At 38.5% G+C, this 17,739-nt stretch overlaps 1 protein-coding gene across 1 annotated transcript in view; it reads left to right on the forward strand.

Moving 5' to 3' along the window:
- Positions 1-222: 222 nt before the first annotated feature.
- The window catches only part of CEP152 (centrosomal protein 152), an 87,202-nt gene continuing 69,685 nt past the window's right edge, over positions 223-17,739 (forward strand). The window contains exons 1-8 of the mRNA XM_047075143.1: positions 223-312; positions 1,417-1,513; positions 9,495-9,598; positions 9,802-9,871; positions 9,952-10,230; positions 11,586-11,751; positions 14,055-14,195; positions 15,508-15,647. Of these exons, the coding sequence (XP_046931099.1) occupies positions 1,424-1,513; positions 9,495-9,598; positions 9,802-9,871; positions 9,952-10,230; positions 11,586-11,751; positions 14,055-14,195; positions 15,508-15,647 (990 nt within the window). The 5' untranslated portion in view covers positions 223-312; positions 1,417-1,423. The remainder of the gene's footprint in view (positions 313-1,416; positions 1,514-9,494; positions 9,599-9,801; positions 9,872-9,951; positions 10,231-11,585; positions 11,752-14,054; positions 14,196-15,507; positions 15,648-17,739) is intronic.

The following is a 17,739-nucleotide window of genomic DNA, read 5'->3' on the forward strand; positions in this document are numbered from 1 at the left end:
AGGGTTTGGACAAGAAGCATAATTCAGTCCTTGAAAAGCAAAAACTCGATGTAGGGGCATTTTCAGCATTAAAATTCATATCTGTGTTAGTCTGTAATGCCATGTTTCATCTATTCTAAAGTGCAGATTTTCTTTTCAAATTTTAATATCTACAGAGTCAGGCTGCAGTTTAAAATTAATGAGGTGTCATAATTTAATTGGCCATCTATTTTTCTTAGTGGTATAAATGGACCTGTGTGCTACCATCAAAGGTGCGTCAGGTTTGATGAAGTGGAACATCTTTTGCTTCTAGAGCTATTGGCTTACATAAAGGTTTGTGATCATAGTTCTCAGCTGTTAACATGAGGGAGCCGCGTTCTTTGTGGTCAAATGTATTTGGATTCCTGGGCCTCTGCTTCTTATTTCACTTCCAACTTAATGACATTTTAGAGCCCGAAAAAGTGCGGTGAATGAGTTGTGGCGCAGGCTCACCTCAAAGTGCATTTCCCTGGCATGCAGAAGAGTGCAGTGAATGGCAGACAGAATTAGGCGCGTAGTTGATGACGCCCGCCTACCTTCTCATCAGGGTCTTTTGGAGCTTTGAAATTCTGCACCGTTTCTGTGTCGTGTCGATCCCTCAGTATAATTCCAGTCATTGGCAGGCTTCTGACTGCGCGTACTTGAAAACCCACCTCCTGCTGCTCCTTCTGCCACAGCAGAGACTGTTCTCTAGAGAACTCTTGCTGTTGCTTTTGGAACGGGCACTCTACAGTGGTACAGCTTCACAGTCTTCACTTCCGTTTTTCCTGACTCGTTTTTGCTAGAACCCGATTTTACCAAGCTAAAGAGCGGCACGTTTAACGCTTATATTCTGGGTGTGTGCTATATGGAGTTTCCCAGGTTGCAGATGGTTTTTGGGGGCCAGCTGTTAGCTCAGAATTTAGTGGCTCTCTTTTTGTTAAAACATGACCTTTGGATTCGTGATAGAGGACAAAACAAATTGTGGAGGATACTACCTTTGCCATATTTAATAAATCAAATTAGTCACTCTGGGCACATTCTTAAAATTTTTGTTTTGGCATATTTCTAGTTAATTATTTTGTGTGTGTGTGTGTGTGTGTGTGTGTGTGTGAACAAAAATCTTGCTGTCTTAGGTTATACTTTCCAGGCCACAAGAAATGTCTAGTCACAGGTTTATTAGCTTTTTGCACTTTGTTCTTTTCTATGAATTACTGCCATACAGCTCTTTCTGTGAGTCACAATTAATCTGTAAGCTTAGTCTTTATATTTGGTATACTAACTATTTGCCACGCGTGAGTTACATCCAACTTTTCCCTGGCCGCTGTCGTCTTTTGTGTGTGTGGCATCTCTTGGGTAGTTTGGCCTAGAAGATTTTTATGGGGTGTGTAGAAACCAAGCGTCTGTCTCTTTCTACAGGAAGACCATGTCACTGGATTTTGGCAGTGTGGCACTGCAGACGCAAAATGAAGAAGAAGAAGAATATGACAAAGAAGACTATGAAAGGGAGAAAGAGGTAAGTTACTCAGAAAAACGACTAACCCAGTCTTCAGCGGTTTTCTTTCCTGACCAAAATTATATCATCTTGTATCATGTTGAAGGAATATATGATTTTTTTTTTTTTTTGGTCACCCCCTAAAAACCTGATGAGTATTTGAGCTTTTAAAAGGTGGTTGAGTGGAATGCTTCCTTTTCTGAGATAAGACTAAAACACAGTAAATGGTTAGATTCTTGAAGATCTTTTCATTTAGGAGGTACTGGTTGGCTTTGGAGGCAGACGCCTAGTTTCTAGTTGCTTGGAATAGTGCCTCGTACAAGTCCAGCCAGGTTCTTTGCTTCAAGTAAGTAGCTTATATCCTCGTGCAGGCAGACCATAAACAAGTGAATTAAGTAATTCGAGTGAGTGATAATTTAGCACCGATAAGTGATAGGTAAACAAAATAGAGTGATATTAAAGCAACTGGTAGGGCACTGATGAGGGAAGGTCTTTTGGAGGAGGAAATGCCTGAGCTGAGACTTGAGTCGTGAGGAGCAGCCATGCAGAAGCCTGAGGAAGAATATTCTAGGCCAAGACACCCACAGAGCATGAAGCCCTATATCTCTGCAGAACAGCCAGAAGGCTGTGGTGTGGGGATTGTGGGACCGAGGGGTGAGGATGCAGATAGGGTGAAGAGGTGAGCTAGGGCCAACTCATTGTATGTCATGGTAAGATGTTTGTATTTTATTCTAGGAGCAGTGGGAAGTCAGTGGAGGATTTTAAGCAGGGAAATGGTATCTGATCATATTGTTTAATGATCTTACTGTGTGCTGCGTGGTGAATAGACCCAAGGAGAAAGGGAGTAAAAGGAGGAGACTATATTTTATGTCCATATATAAGAGTTGAACAGAATTCCTGGCACATGGTAATGTTCAGGAAATGGTGGCAATAGTAGTAATAGCAATTGGTGAAAGTCAATTTGATAGGATTGTTTTTAGTTTGACTCAAATTTCTTGATTGACGATGATGATAGGCTCTTTTTGTATTGAGACTATGCTTGATATGATCCATTTTCTAATATATAAAACAATCCTTTTTAATCATTACTGTGAACCGTTAGTATTCACAGGAAGCAGAGAATAGGGTCAGTTGCCCATGCAGCTGGCAGTAAGTAGAGTTAGGATACAGATAGAAAACTGGCAGCTCGGTGGATTTTTGTCCATAGACGATTTGTATTGTTTGGCTGCACAGTGTTTTTCAAAGTTCAATCTATATTTAAAGATTGGAGGGGCGCCTGGGTGGCGCAGTCGGTTAAGCGTCCGACTTCAGCCAGGTCACGATCTCACAGTCCGTGAGTTCGAGCCCCATGTCAGGCTCTGGGCTGATGGCTCGGAGCCTGGAGCCTGTTTCCGATTCTGTGTCTCCCTCTCTCTCTGCCCCTCCCCCGTTCATGCTCTGTCTCTCTCTGTCCCAAAAATAAATAAACGTTGAAAAAAACCAAACAAACAAACAAAAAAAGATTGGAATATTTCATGTAACAACCCAGAGTTTCTGGCTTGTCTTGAAACGTCCTAAGCCCCGGCCACATGTGGCCTGTGTCTGCACATGGCAGCAGGCAGGCTGGATCTGAGCAGTGGCTGTCCCTTCCCAGCTGGCCACAATCCTCTCGCACCAGCGTGGGCTTATGCACTTGCAGGCTTCGCTCCTGTCAATTCTGTGCCAGGTCACAGAGGGCATTGGAGTCCGTGACCCTGGCCAGGGTTTCCGGATTTTGACAGGGTCCTTCCACAGCAGTTGTGGGGGTGAGGGTTTTCTGTTACTTTGTGAACTCACAGCATGAGGTTTTCATGACCCTGATGGCTTTGGATAGTTTGCTGGAATTTAGCTACTGGGATTCTTGAGGGGATCAGTTTAAGTAATTATTATAGTAGACTTTAAAGAAGAAGAAAAAATAATCTGACAGGTGAGTTTTCATTGGAAAAGATATTAGAGAGATGGTTAGGGTATTAGAGGGAACTAATTAGAGATGTATTGTGTGGTGACAGTTTTAAAGGGGACGTTAGTTACAGAGGAAATAGATTCTAAGTATATAGAAAATAGACATAGGGATCATTTCTTGATAGGTTATATCCTGGGATAGGGAATTTCCAGAAAAAAAGGAGCTCTTAAGAAGTGAAGTACCTAAGAATGAGTGTTTCTAGCAGAGTGGAAGAAAATACATAGCCAACTTGAGTGTAACATGGTGAATATGTTTCGTGTTAGTAAACAGTGTTTTTGCCTTTTTTTCTTTAATTGTGGCAAGGGTAGAAGTGAGATCACAGGCTGTAGGGTTTCAGATTCACCAACAAAATTCAGGGTTATTGATAAAAACTCAGCTCATGTGTATGTCATCACTGCAAGTTAAAATGGTAAATTGGCTGATTGAACCTAAGTTTGTTTGCATATCCAGAGTCCATTCCAACCTCCTTAGTCTGTCTGACCCTATCATAGCAGAACTTTTCACAGCCTTGCGAGATTTAAAGAAAAGAGTGGTCTTTTCCTGCTCCCTCGTTGATAGCTTTGGGATTGATAGCTGGGTTATAAGCGTTAGTAGTTGGCTAATGCATATTGCTTTCTCTACTTAGTGAATCACTTGGTATTCGATTTGCTTATGTAGGAGGAGTGTCTGCATCCCTGAGGATGTAGGGCCAGGCATGCTATATTGGACTTATAGTCTTCTCTGCTCAGGATTTGTGAGATCCTCTTTGTAAATGGTAGAATAATCCTGATTTTGACCTTTCGGTGTGAATGATGAGTTCCTGAGTTTAATTTTGGTCCTTTGGGATCAGTTGGGATTTTGTCCACACTTGCCTATATATCTGTGAATAAGCCATAGTCAAGTTCCATCTTCCATGCCGCCAAATAGCAGCTCTACAATTATGATCTTGCCTTTTTCATTTCTGTTCCCTCCATTGGTTTGCATTGAAGAGCAAGGGGAGGAGGTCCATTTAATCTTCAAAAAAGGAAAGTATTTAGTAAGTGACTCAGTAGTCAGAGGACGTTTAGACCAGTAGAACCTCAAACCACAGAGGTCTAAATATGTGATTAGACCCATATTTTTAAAAAATCTCCAAGAGTTTCACAGAAAAGTAAGGCACTATAATCATTTCTAAATTACTTCAGTTCCTAATGGTATAATGGTAAAAGTTTGGGTACTGTGGGCCAAGGCATAGCAGAGAAGAAGTGCATAACCTGTAGCCTCATCCAGCCTTTCACCCAAAACTCCATCTTCTACAGAGTAAACAGAGCAGATTACGGTGCAGCTGAGTGAGGGTGATGATACCAGGGAGATATGCTATCATGTTAACTAATATTCATATCACTGATATTTCTTACAACTTGTTGGATCACATTACTTTCTTGCTGTACCATTTGAGAATTATGGATGTACTTGTCCCCCTTGCTACTTAAGTGGACCTCATCCAAAGTATTCTAGGCAAACTTTTACTTATAAAGCTGGAAAAGTGGAATTCAAAAGTTCTTCTGTTAACTCATTCATAATTGTAACAATGTGATTTTTCAAAATACTTGTCACTTAAGTCAGTGTGCTTTGTGATTTCATCATGGGTTATTATAGAGTTGTTATTGTTGTGATAGGAGTGGTTACAAGCTCCAGAGTTACTGGTAACCCTACAGCTTAAGGTAGATTGTCACTTGGGATCTCACAGGTTGCTGGAATACACGTGAACTTGTAGTATTACCGGAAACAGCTCTGTGATTATTGCTTTGTTCTCCATATATGAGTATGTATTTTGGAGCTGGTGGTTTGGGGAAGAAGTACTAGTAATCTGTGCTATCAAGATAATACTTGCTGATGATAGTTCATTTAGTAATGTTAGATTTGAAGCCTGGAAAATGATCTTGAGTAGAAATGTAGGTGCTTTAAGAAGCAGATGGCAGAGAGAAGCTTGCACCTGGCCATGCTGATTTGAGTCCATTTGGTTTTTATGTCAGTGCTTCTCTAATAGAATAATAAAGCTCATTTGAGCTTTTTGAAATCCTGTGTTTTAAAGAGGTAGGGTTTCCACTGCAAAGCCTTTCTTCTACTTTCTAACTGCCTTGTTTGATGTAATTATAGGAACAGTTTGACATTTTGTCCCCACTAGAGGGGGTTGTGAAGCCAGTATTTGTTTACATTTTATATTATTTGACGTATTTAGTGGAATTTTCTTGTCATCACCTGAGAAAATCAAAGAAACAAATGGTTCAGTATTCATATGGTAGATATTTTTCTTTAGCAGTTTCTTATACTTTATCTGGATTATGCCTTTGAATGTTTCTTATATAGGTATTTTTCAGGGACTGTCACAGTGGAAACAAAAACCTAAGTCTGGCTGAGTGTGGTTTGATCATATACAAATAGGTAGACATAAGTGTCTTCCAGTGACCAACAAAATGTCACGTAGAAGAAAATTGGAGTGGGAATGGGGAGATTCAGGTTCTGGTGTGGGCTCTGGGACCGTAACTCTTTTCCTGGGCATGCCCCTTACCTTCTCCGGGTCTTGCTTTGCTCCCCTTTAGAAGGGGAGATGTGGGTCGGGAGGAGCTCCAGTGTTCCTTCCAGGCCTGGAGTTTTGTGTCATCTGTAGGGCAGCCAATATTTGTTGAGCAAATGCTGCCATATTTCTTTTTCAGATATGTGGCGATCTAGACACAGTCTTTCCCACTGACATAAAATTTATTTAATTAATGGAATGGATTTCAAAAAAAAATTCTGCCTGTAGTATAAATCATAAACTAAAATTCTGGCTGCCAAGTTATTTGGCACTTCACCATTCCCACATTGGGCCATTTCAAGGATGCTTTTAACTTGCCTCTTAGGTTAAAATGAAGATTCTGCTTAGTGTGTATCCATGAAAGCGTTCTGTAATAATTCACATTTTAACATATCAGAATCTTTTCAGTGTGTTTGTGAGGTAACCTGTTCAAAAGGCATATGAGTGTTGGCTGTTCCATTTGTTGCTTTTCTCCTGGGAAAAAGATGTGAAGATGTGTGGCAAGTAATTCATGCTTTCATGAATGTTGAACATTACAGTCTCTGAATACAGTTTGTTTAGTTAGGTTGAAAACCCTAGCAAAAAGTTTACATGTTCTCTGTTTTACATTCCCCCTAAACATAGGCTGTTTGGGTGTTCTGCATGACTTATTGCAAAGTGTTTTGCTGCTCAAGTTCTTTGAGTAAAATGCCCTCAGGTTTTTCTTTCTTTTTAGGAAAGAAAGCTGTGAAGTAGAAAAGAGAGAGGAGTTTATGGAATGGCTTAGAATGCATTTCAGTAGAGGCCTTAGCAATGGCAAATTATCTTTTTTCTATGGGAAGGTATCTCTTTAATGATTAAAGTCAGTTGACACACAATAATATCCCACTGAAAAGATTACATTTGCAACCCAAAAGCAGTCTGTTGAATTTGAAAGTAATGAGTGGAATTAAATGTTGTAATTTATAAAGAGTGTTCTCTTTGCCCTTGAATCTGTATTTGGTAGCTAGGTGGGTTCTTTAATGAGGAAAATTTATAGTTTATAAAATTCTCTACTTGGTATCATGCTAAGTTGATCTGGTAATTCTGTGTTTTATGGCGAAATTCAATGACCGAAAGCAAAATCTATTTGACAGTGTATATGAGAAGGGCACACTTTGATCCTGGGAATGGAAGCCTTGGGGGTGGGATTTTTGTTCCCGAATGCCCTTATTAGGGGGACTCACCTCATTTAGCTTCTTTCTGTCCTGAAAGTTATGGAAGCCAGGAATATGGCCCAACTATGCCAAAGAACTTCAGGGAAAATTTTTTTGAAGGTGAATGAAACGGTTTCAAAGTGTTAGCATATCTGTAAAATATTTTTTAAGAAACTAAATACTATAGGGATGATTTTGCTAGTTGTTAAGTTCATCTATGGATCCAGAAGCATTTTGATGAACTTTCTACTTATGCTCAGATTAATTTTCCTCCGTGGATGCCAGTTGTGTTACTTTTGTGGTGTCACAAAGAACTGCTTAATTATTGTATAGCTTTTTCTATCTTGGTAAGAGGAAAAAATGTACTATTCCGATGTCCCTGTCAAGGTTCCCCTTAATGATAAGGCTATGTACTTGAACCTCACTGAAGGTTTACAAGAAAATATTCTTTCTGTACAGGAGTCCTTACTTGATGTAAGTATAAGAGATTTATTTTCTTGGTATTTTTCTCTGGGTAGGATGTGGGGGTAGTCTTTTTCCTTAAAGCAGTGGTACATAATTATAGACAAAACAAGTTTGACTACTTTAAAAGACATCATATATGATTTTTGCTTAGTGAATTTTGTGTCTTTCTCAAATCACTTTGCTACCTTTCACTTGAGGCATGCATGTAGTATACTAATAGGTTGATGTGTTTTGTTTCATTTTTAGTGTTTCTTTTTCTTTATATCTTTGGATCAAGTCTGATATGGCTAATTCTCAAAAAGGTTTTTCAATTATCCAGCATGAGCAGGTGGCCAATAAATCAAGGTCTTGGTTGTTCATATTAATATCAAATAAATTTTGGGACAAAGTTAACTTTTCACTGGAATAGAATAAGAGTGTTTTTCTCATGTTTCATTTTTAAAGAACAACATGGATTGAGAAAATTAAAAAAAAATAATACAGTGAATATTAGAAATATATGTGGGGTGAGGAAATATCCCCCTCCCCTCCTCATATACCCCATTTCCATTCCCAAATTTGACTTCTCCAAAATTCAGTTAGCAATTGGAGTATTCGTTTGAGACCTTTCTTAGAATATTTTTATTTAACTTCATATATATGTATTTTATTTCAGAAGGTTTTTGATTATAAATGTAATACTCAGACATGTTTTATAGCTATATTTCGTTCCTTCTATTCTAAGGACAGAGAAATGGGGAAAAAAACTTGCTATAGACTAAGAAGCATCTTGTTTTGTTTCCTCCAAGGTTTTACAGAGTATTTAATATTTTTAAAACACACTCACATTATGTAATTTTATGGGATTCATTTATGTGCTGCGGAGGACTCAGTCAACTTGTTAATTTAACCGGTGCTTAATTTTAATGAGAAATCATGATGATGATTTGTTTTCTTCTATTTAATAATATTTGAATCTTCTGATTGTTATCACTTTTAAGACATTATATTGGAAATTGAAGAAAGACATTTACAGATACTGAAATTCAACAAATTAGTTTCTTCATCTCTTAATCACGGTTTATTTTGAAACTTAAATGAATTTGTTTTTATCTAGTTTTTATAGGCGGGATGCTAAAGGTGTGATTTATCTAGAAAAACATTACAGAGTGAGGTCAAATGCTTTTATGTCAGTTTTGGAGTTATGCTTTTGAGAGTGCTACCTGTGGAAAAGTGGACTTAAAACTCTTGTTTTTATTCAACTGTTTTACAAGAGCTGAAGTATCATGTATCTTTTCATCATTGGGATTAGACACCAGTCTGCTAATTAATCACTCTCCAAGGGGTTTCTGTCACATTATTAGAGCTTTTAAGGGCTTCCTGGCCACCTGCCGCTGCTGCTGGAACTACTGTTTTCACCACCTGGCCCAAGTAGAGCTGGCTCCTCAGGCTCCCATGGGGAATGTGTGATTGTCAAGTCCCCACCTTCTGATTACTGGTCAAACAGGATTCTGAGACTCAAGTCTGCCCTGTGGTAACATAATACGGTGATTGTACCATTATCATGACTTCCTGTGTGTCTATAAAGAAGTTTTAAAATTCTATTGTGATGTATGTGTGTTTTCATCTAAGACTTCTGTAGGAAAACGTGTAAATCCTTCTAGTGTAAATCCTGATATTACGCATTCCCCTGTTCCCCACATGAAATGATGAACATAATGTGTGTGGAATTTAAAACGCTTATTGAATGGAGAAATTAGGAACTTCTTTGTCTTCTAAAGTCAAAATCACGCTTTCCAAGGCAGCTTTGGCTTGAGTTTAAATGTTTAAGTCAGTGTGATGTTGATGCTGGCTCTCCTGTCTTAGTTGCAGCAGCTACTCACTGACCTACCTCACGACATGCTGGATGATGACCTGTCCTCCCCTGAACTCCCCTGCTCGGACTGCAGCGAGGATGGCACAGAGGGCGAGTAAGGACCGGAAATCACTTTCACTCGTATATTACAATACCCTAAGACTCTTTCTTTTGATTCTCTGTAGGCAGTAATGTACATGATTATAAAACTGTAAACTGATTCTTAGAATTTTAGGTGAAGGTTGGAGGGAAAACATGTTAAAATCTTGGGAGTTCTCTGTGATAGGCTCTAAATCTAAAGTATCGATTTTTCTCAAGACCGCATCGCTCTGAGCAATTGGAGATGAACTGGCATGAGCAAGTGCTGCCTAAATCTCAAAGTGGAAATGTAAGTATCTGGTGGATGATGACTTTGGTGAGGGCGGGACTAGATCTTAGTGCCTTTGTTTTACTTTTGTTATCTACTAGGACTATAATGAGATTCGTGATGTATATACTGGAGAGAAAAGTGGCAATGGCTGGGGAGACAATCAAAATAAAGCTGACGACCAGCATCCTGGGTACCATCCTAACGAAGTTGGAGATGAAGGCGGAAGTGGTTACAGTCCTCCAAGTAATTATGAACAGACCGATTTATATCACCTTCCTGAAAACTTTAGGCCATATACCAATGGTCAGAAGCAGGAATTTAATAGCCAGCCAACTAATATAATTAAATTTTCAGATCCTCAAAGGAATCATTTCCAGGTATTGTAAGAACTGGACTTTCAGGAATTCATGTGTATGTGTGTACACATTTGCTTGTGTGTGTTTATTTTTAAAATGTGTATAAGTGCAATGGTAAGCTTTATTTTAAGTACAAAAAGTCCCGCGAGTGCTTTTATTCAGGCTCATGCTGAATTAGTCATGCTGTTTTCTGTTTACAATCCATTCATGATCTGAAGGTAGAATTTTAAAATAAGAGGCTTTATAGAAACAGTTAAATATTAAAAGTTAGGTTTGCCAAAGAATCACCTCGCTTACTGCTGCTTCTGGCTTCTACCGTGTCACCGTGCTTCAATGAGAAGCTATGTTCAGGTATGTTGATGTAATTTTAAAGTGGTAAATCTATGTAGGTGACACCATTTAGTTACCTTGATTTTCTAGCTCACTGCCTCTGTAACATTTTAGGTTGAACACTTCAAAGCTGATACCTGTTTTGCAATGGTACGGCAGTAGACAGGATGAATCTTAAGGAAAGAAACACTTTTTTTTTCTTTTTAGCCCTGGGAGAGTTTAATGAGATAAGACCTTAGGATATAGGTAGCTGCTTCTTAGATTTTCTCAGTGACATTGATTTTGCCAGTAGCTTTTCCTCTTTTTGCCAACAGCTATTTTATGTCACCCAATGAGAGGATGACTTTTTGGTCCTTTTAACGTGGTCATTTTCTCTTCTATTTCTATGGAATATTAATTATTCCACAAGCATTATTGAATATTTATTACATACGAGGTATTGTAACACATGTTCTTGTTATTGAATGTGTACATTTTTATGTTCCCTGGATATTGGCATCATCTAAATCATTCTTAAATATTTCTATATGATCTTACTGGAATTCTTTTTTTTTTTTTAATTTTGTTTTTTTTTAACGTTTATTTATTTTTGAGACAGAGAGAGACAGAGCATGAACGGGGGAGGGACAGAGAGAGAGGGAGACACAGAATCGGAAGCAGGCTCCAGGCTCCGAGCCATCAGCTCAGAGCCCGATGCGGGGCTCGAGCTCACGGACCGCGAGATCGTGACCTGAGCGGAAGTCGGACGCTTAACCGACTGAGCCACCCAGGCGCCCCATGTTACTGGAATTCTTGAGTGTTATTTATGGAATTGGCCCCATTATATTTTCAGAAGTGCAATTAAGATACATAAAATTATATATTGCAGACTTTGAGTTAACATTGTTAAATAACTATAGGTGGTATTTTTAAGCAAAGATGTATGTATAAAGTTTGTAATTGTACCACAATTAAATTTCATGACAAAATTGAGGTGTTTGATTCAGATCATTTTCAAAGAAAAGGCCAAATCATGATTGTCAATTTCATTTATCATCTTATAATAGCAATTTGGTATATCACAAGGCCCCAGTTGTCAAGCCTTGGAACCATACAAAGTGACATATAAACCTTATCAGTCTTCTGCCCAGAATGATGACTCACCAGCCCAGGAGATAGCGGGAAGTGACACATTTGAAGGCCTGCAACAACAGTTTTTAGGAGCTAATGAAAGTATGTATCAAGTTTATATTTATTTCTTAACATAATTGGAGAATTTTTGAACACTTTGGACATGTTAAAGAATTGTTTTTTTTTTTAAATATGATAATGGAGTTGTGTGTGTGTTTTTTTTTTTTAAAGTCCCCTTATTTTTAGAGATCCTGAAGTATGTATGAATAAACTGATATGAAGTCTTGGATGTACTTTAAATAATATGTTGTTTGGGGTAATGTTGGGTGGGGATGTAGCTGAAGGAAGACTGGCCATGAGTTCATAATTGTTGAATCTGGGTGATGGGTCGATGGGATTCACTGCACTCTTCTCTCTACCTTACATATTTGAAACTTACTATAATAAAAGATTAATAGAAGTTCTTCTCAACTGTACGTTTCAGTCATTCTAGTTGGTAAAGACTTTTCATTAGATACATATTTTTCTTATTTTTCTTACTGAAGTCTAATTTAGAAAATGAACTATAGTTTTCTCTTCAATCTAAGATTTTTTATTATCACACAGAAATGTAATTTAGTAATCAGCCATTATCATCTTTTTTCTTTTAATTTTTTAGAGTTATAGTGTAATAATTAGACAACTCTGATATAAAGTACTTAATTGTTCAGAATTTAAACTGGAGTTATCTCAGGGTTAGTCATGTGGCACTTGCCAAAAAAAGAATTCCTCATATATAGTGCATGTATAAATATGAGAGTGAGAAGTGTGACTAGAGAATGTTGAGGAGATGAAGCCTCCAAAACCAAAAGGCAGAACTTGCGCTGCGACTGAAACACCCGAAAGAGTGTTTCATATGCTTCGCTTTTATTGTCACACTCTCCGACATGTGAGATAACTTCTAGTTATTATGCATGTGGAAGAGCCAGTGTGATTCTAAGTGTGACAGCAAGTTTTTTGTTTGTTGTACATTCGAGAAGCAGGGGGAAGGTCATTTTGGCTATTCTGGGTTCCCTGGGCTACACCAAGGAAATTGGACTTCATGCCCCACCTTCAGAGAGCTATGTCCACCATACACGTGGGCTGCAGGACAGTTCCAGGGGGAGCCAGGCTTCAGTTTCCCCTGAAGGCGTCCATGGCAAATATGGGGACCCCTTCTTTGTTCAGAAGGTGCTGTGGAATGAGGAGATGAGGAAGTGGACAGCGTGTGTGGCATAACTGGCTTGGGCTGAGTAAATAAGCATCACGCCAGTGGCCCGACATCTTGGTATTTGCTCTTCCAGCTGCACTGTGTTCAGTTACATTTCTGTCTCTCGGCCTTTCTGCACATATAACCTTACATCAGTTTCTTAACAGTCTGCATTTTATCAAGTCGGTTCATTTAGTTATTTATTTTTGTTTAAGTAAGTTACACGTTTGCCTAAATTTGACATTTGGGAGTTAATGAAATAACCTAATGGCATGGTAGTGCTGAATTTAGTGATTACAGTTTAGCAACAGTAGTTAAAAAAAATGACTTTGGAGAGAGGTGTGGCCTGTAGATTGCTAATTCCTGAGCTACCTCCGTTTTTTTAGTCTGACTTGTAACAAAGTTTCCAGTCTTCACGGTTTTCTTTTGGTCTTAACCATTTTTCTTTTAAAAAAGAAGATTGTGTTGGTTGTTAGCAAGTAGAGGCATTGTTCTAGTAGAAAATGAAGAATGTGTGTCATTTTGTTGTTGAAGTACTATCCTCCTACACGTAATTTTTTTCTTTTTCCCCCAGTCATTTTTAAGTGGTCCCTAAAATGACTTGAATCATTTCTGAAAGAAGACCTCAAAATTCTTTATTAATCTGTTCATTTATTAACGCGACAGTTATGTGTTGCCATGAACGTGAATACAATTTAATTCCCACTCCTGTTTAAAATAAATTTTGAGAAGGATGTCTAGAAATTTTCTTTAGAAATGGCTTTATAGAAGCTGATGTACTTTTTTTTTTTCAATTTTATGAGAGCATAGAACTCTATTCCATTGTAATTGGTATATGCATATCTTTAATTAGTCAAAATGGTAGTGATTCAGGGTTCTACTCTAGACCAGACTTTTAAACATGTCTGGCAGTGACCACAGTAAGAAGTACATTTTTTACATTGTGTTGAGGTCTTATAATATATACCTATGTAAATAAGTATCTATAACTAAAACACAAGTTTCACAAAATAATCATTATTCATACTACATGATGCACTCTGATACATTATCGTCTGTCTTTTTTTTTTAATGCTAGTTGGAATCAATTGAATTGATTTCATGATACTGAGTTGTATCCACAAATTTACATTTGTGTTTGCTTTTATCTAATAAATTGTCTTTAATTTCAATGCAGATTCTGCAGAAAATATGCAGATTATCCAACTTCAGGTTCTTAACAAAGCAAAAGAGAGACAACTAGACAACTTAGTTGAAAAGTTAAATGAAAGTGAGCATCAAATTAGATATCTGAATCACCAGCTTCTGATAGTCAAAGGTAAGATGACACCTGTTGGGTGCTGTCATTTATGAGGTGCACTAGAGCTACAGATCTTGTTTCTGAGAGCCTCACTTTAAATATGAAGCTTAGAGGGGCGCCTGGGTGGCTCAGTCGGTTGAGCGGCCGACTTCGGCTCAGGTCACAATCTTGAGGTCCGTGAGTTCGAGCCCCGCGTCGGGCTCTGTGCTGACAGCCCGGAGCCTGGAGCCTGTTTCGGATTCTGTGTCTCCCTCTCTCTGACCCTCCCCCGTTCATGCTCTGTCTCTGTCTCAAAAATAAATAAACGTTAAAAAAAAATTAAAAAAAAAAATAAATATGAAGCTTAGAGAGTGGACGCCCTAGGTCGGAGGGCTCATAATGAGTCAGAATGAAACAAAAACCCAGGACTTTTGACACCTGGCCTTGGATTACTTCTCTCCAGAACATATTATTTCGAGATCCTCATTTTCTCCCTCTTACTCTTCTATCAGGCTTTTAGAATCAGTGAACATTCTTTATGCTGGTAGCATTCTGTCCTAATAAGTTGTTGACTCCTTATGTAGTTTACCTTGGATGAAGTATTCCAATTCCCAAAGAGACTTGTGTTTAGTTTGCAATACATTTTCTAAGCCTACAAATTAACATAAGATTTGAGTCCAAGTAAGAGTTAGTGATCCTGAACTCCTTTGGAAGTGCCAAGGAGAAAATGGAGTCATTGCTGGGAAAAGCACATAGAGTAAACACAGATTCAAATTATAATTGCTTACTCTTCATGATTTCTGTAGTTTTGGTCAATGTTGAACTTTTCATTTGTAGAATAATTTTGTGACTGAACTCGAACTTGTTTCAAACATAATTGATAGTGAAAAGGTCTTTTTCTGTAATGCTCATAAAATTTCTTTTGAGAGAAGAACTTGTGAACGGTTACAGTAAAGTATGTGGGAAGAATTTAAGATTAGGTGAATTTAAGAGTTCATTGCAAGTACATATAAAAAGTTAATAGTCCTCAGATCCCTTCTTTGATTAACAGAAATTTGTCACATCTATGTAGTTTCTCAAGTAAACAAATGCTGAAATCATTGTTAGGAAATCTTGTGGTTCCCAAAGGGAAGATTTTTGAAGGAAGTGGTTGTGTTTCTCTCAGTTTTTTTGGTGTCACTCAGGCATTCTTTTTTGGAGCTTTCCTGGTTTTCTCTAAATCCGCTGAAGTTCACTATCTAAACGGAACAGAACATTTGTATGATATGGATCTGATATTTGATAGAGATTGTTACATTTGGGGTCCCTGTACAGTAACTTATTATTTATGTAAACATTTTTAATGTTCTAGATGAAAAGGAAGGTTTGACCCTCAGCCTCCGAGAATCACAGAAACTCTTTCAGAATGGAAAAGAGAGAGAGCTCCAACTTGAAGCACAAATAAAAGCACTGGAGACCCAAATACAAGCGTTAAAAGTGAACGAAGAACAGGTAAATATTTTATCATGATTACTTATGGTAAAAGGTTATTTATTAATTGCTTAGCTTTTGGTATCGTAGGGCTAAATTTAGAAGAACCTTGAAGTTGATACCTTCTTCTACCATAAGCTTGCTTTTGTTTCCCTTACCTTGGAGGAATGGTGCTCCCATCCACCCAGTTATCTGTGTACCAGATAGAAGTCTGGAGGAGACCTCAGGTCCTCTGTCCTCTTTCATCCAGTCAGCTACTATGTTCTGTTGAGTCTCCTCATTTCTGTCTGCATGTCCCTGATTCAGGATTTTTACCATCTCTAGCAAAAATCTCTTAAATAGTCTCTAGTCTTTTACCCCTTCTCCATATTCTCTCTTATGGCCCTCTGAGTCATGTTTCTAAAATATGATCATCTTTCCTTTGCTTAAAGCCTGTCAGTGACCTCGCTTTACTTGTGGGATGAAGTGTGACATTGAAATGGCCATCTGATCCTTGCCTACCTCTTTCTTTACTCTCCTCAAACTCAGCAGTGTATTTGTTGGTTTTTTTTTTTTACATTTTTTAAAAGTTTTTATTTATTTTGAGAGACAGAGGGCAAGTGGGGGAGGGTCAGAGAGAGGAGACAGAATCCCAAGCAGGCTCCACGCTGTTCATGCAGATCCCAACGTGGGGCTCAAATTCACATAACTGTGAGATCATGACCTGAGCCAAAATCAAGAGTCAGATGCTTAACTGACTGAGCCATCCAGGCGCCCCTGTTTGTTGTTTTTATGTTCTCATATATACCCTCTCTCCTCTCTGGAAGGTCCTTTCTACAACACAGTGCTATTTGATTAATAAGCTCCTTCTTTTCCTAAGTTTCCCCTGTCTTCTTTTTGCCTGGCACATAATAGGTGGTCAGTATATGTTGAGTGAGTGTTGTTGAACATTGACGTGACCTGTACATGTTTTTTCTTATATATTTCTCTGTTCCTGCTCTGATACTAACACAACTATAGCGTTACAGTATGTCTTGAAATTTGGATAACAAGGGCTACTGGTGGGATTCTTTAAAAATTTTGTAGCTCTTGGGGCGCCTGGGTGGCGCAGTCGGTTAAGCGTCCGACTTCAGCCAGGTCACGATCTCGCGGTCCGTGAGTTCGAGCCCCGCGTCAGGCTCTGGGCTGATGGCTCGGAGCCTGGAGCCTGTTTCCGATTCTGTGTCTCCCTCTCTCTCTGCCCCTCCCCCGTTCATGCTCTGTCTCTCTCTGTCCCAAAAATAAATAAACGTTGAAAAAAAAAAATTTAAAAAAAAAATAAAAATTTTGTAGCTCTTTTTTACATTTCCTTTTCTAGATTTTGCATATCAACTTTTTATGTTTGTAAAAAGATCTTGTTGGGATTTTGATTAGTGAGGCATTGTGTTTACTTTATAGATGAGTTAATCAAATTTTGGAAGAGGTCAAATTACTTGCCCAAGATTACAAAGCCAGTTATTGACGAAGCAGCAAAACTGAAATTTCCTGACTCCGGTACACGTGCCTTTCAAGTTGTGGCACAGAGGCACCTGGCGAATTCTGTCAGTGGAGCATGTAACTCTTGATCTCGGGGTTGTGGGTTTGAGCCCCATGTTGGGTATAAAGATTACTTAAAAATAAAATCTAAAAAAATTAAATAAAAAAAATAAAGTGGCAGCACATTTTTTGATTAATGAACTAGATAGCCATTTAATGGTTGGAAATGATCAGAGGTTATTGGTAGCCAAGCCTGGTGGAGGGTGACTCATGAGAGAGAGTCAAACCATTTTGGAGAGGGGGAAAAAGGGTGGCTAAAAATGAAAGTGACTATAAAATTGTGAGCTTGGTTTGGATGAGATTTGTGGCTAGTTCTGAGGATGGTTTAATGAAAGAATTTAAGCAGTGTTGTTTCATATCTGGCTCCTTATCCTTCAGGTGTGAGCTAAAACAAGCCACTTTATATCTGAAGTTGCCCAAAGCCCCGCATTTCCACTCTTCTTCATCATACCATATCCTATGAAGGGCACCTCGGGGGGCTCAGTCAGTTAAGCATCTAACTTTGGCTCAGGTCATGATCTCACAGTTCGTGGGTTCAAGCCCTATGTCGGGCTCTGTG

This window comes from Lynx rufus, unplaced genomic scaffold (genome assembly GCF_022079265.1).
Source record: "Lynx rufus isolate CCGP_SWC_20201006 ecotype Redwood Valley unplaced genomic scaffold, mLynRuf1.p SCAF_13, whole genome shotgun sequence".
Taxonomy (NCBI): Eukaryota; Metazoa; Chordata; class Mammalia; order Carnivora; family Felidae; genus Lynx; species Lynx rufus.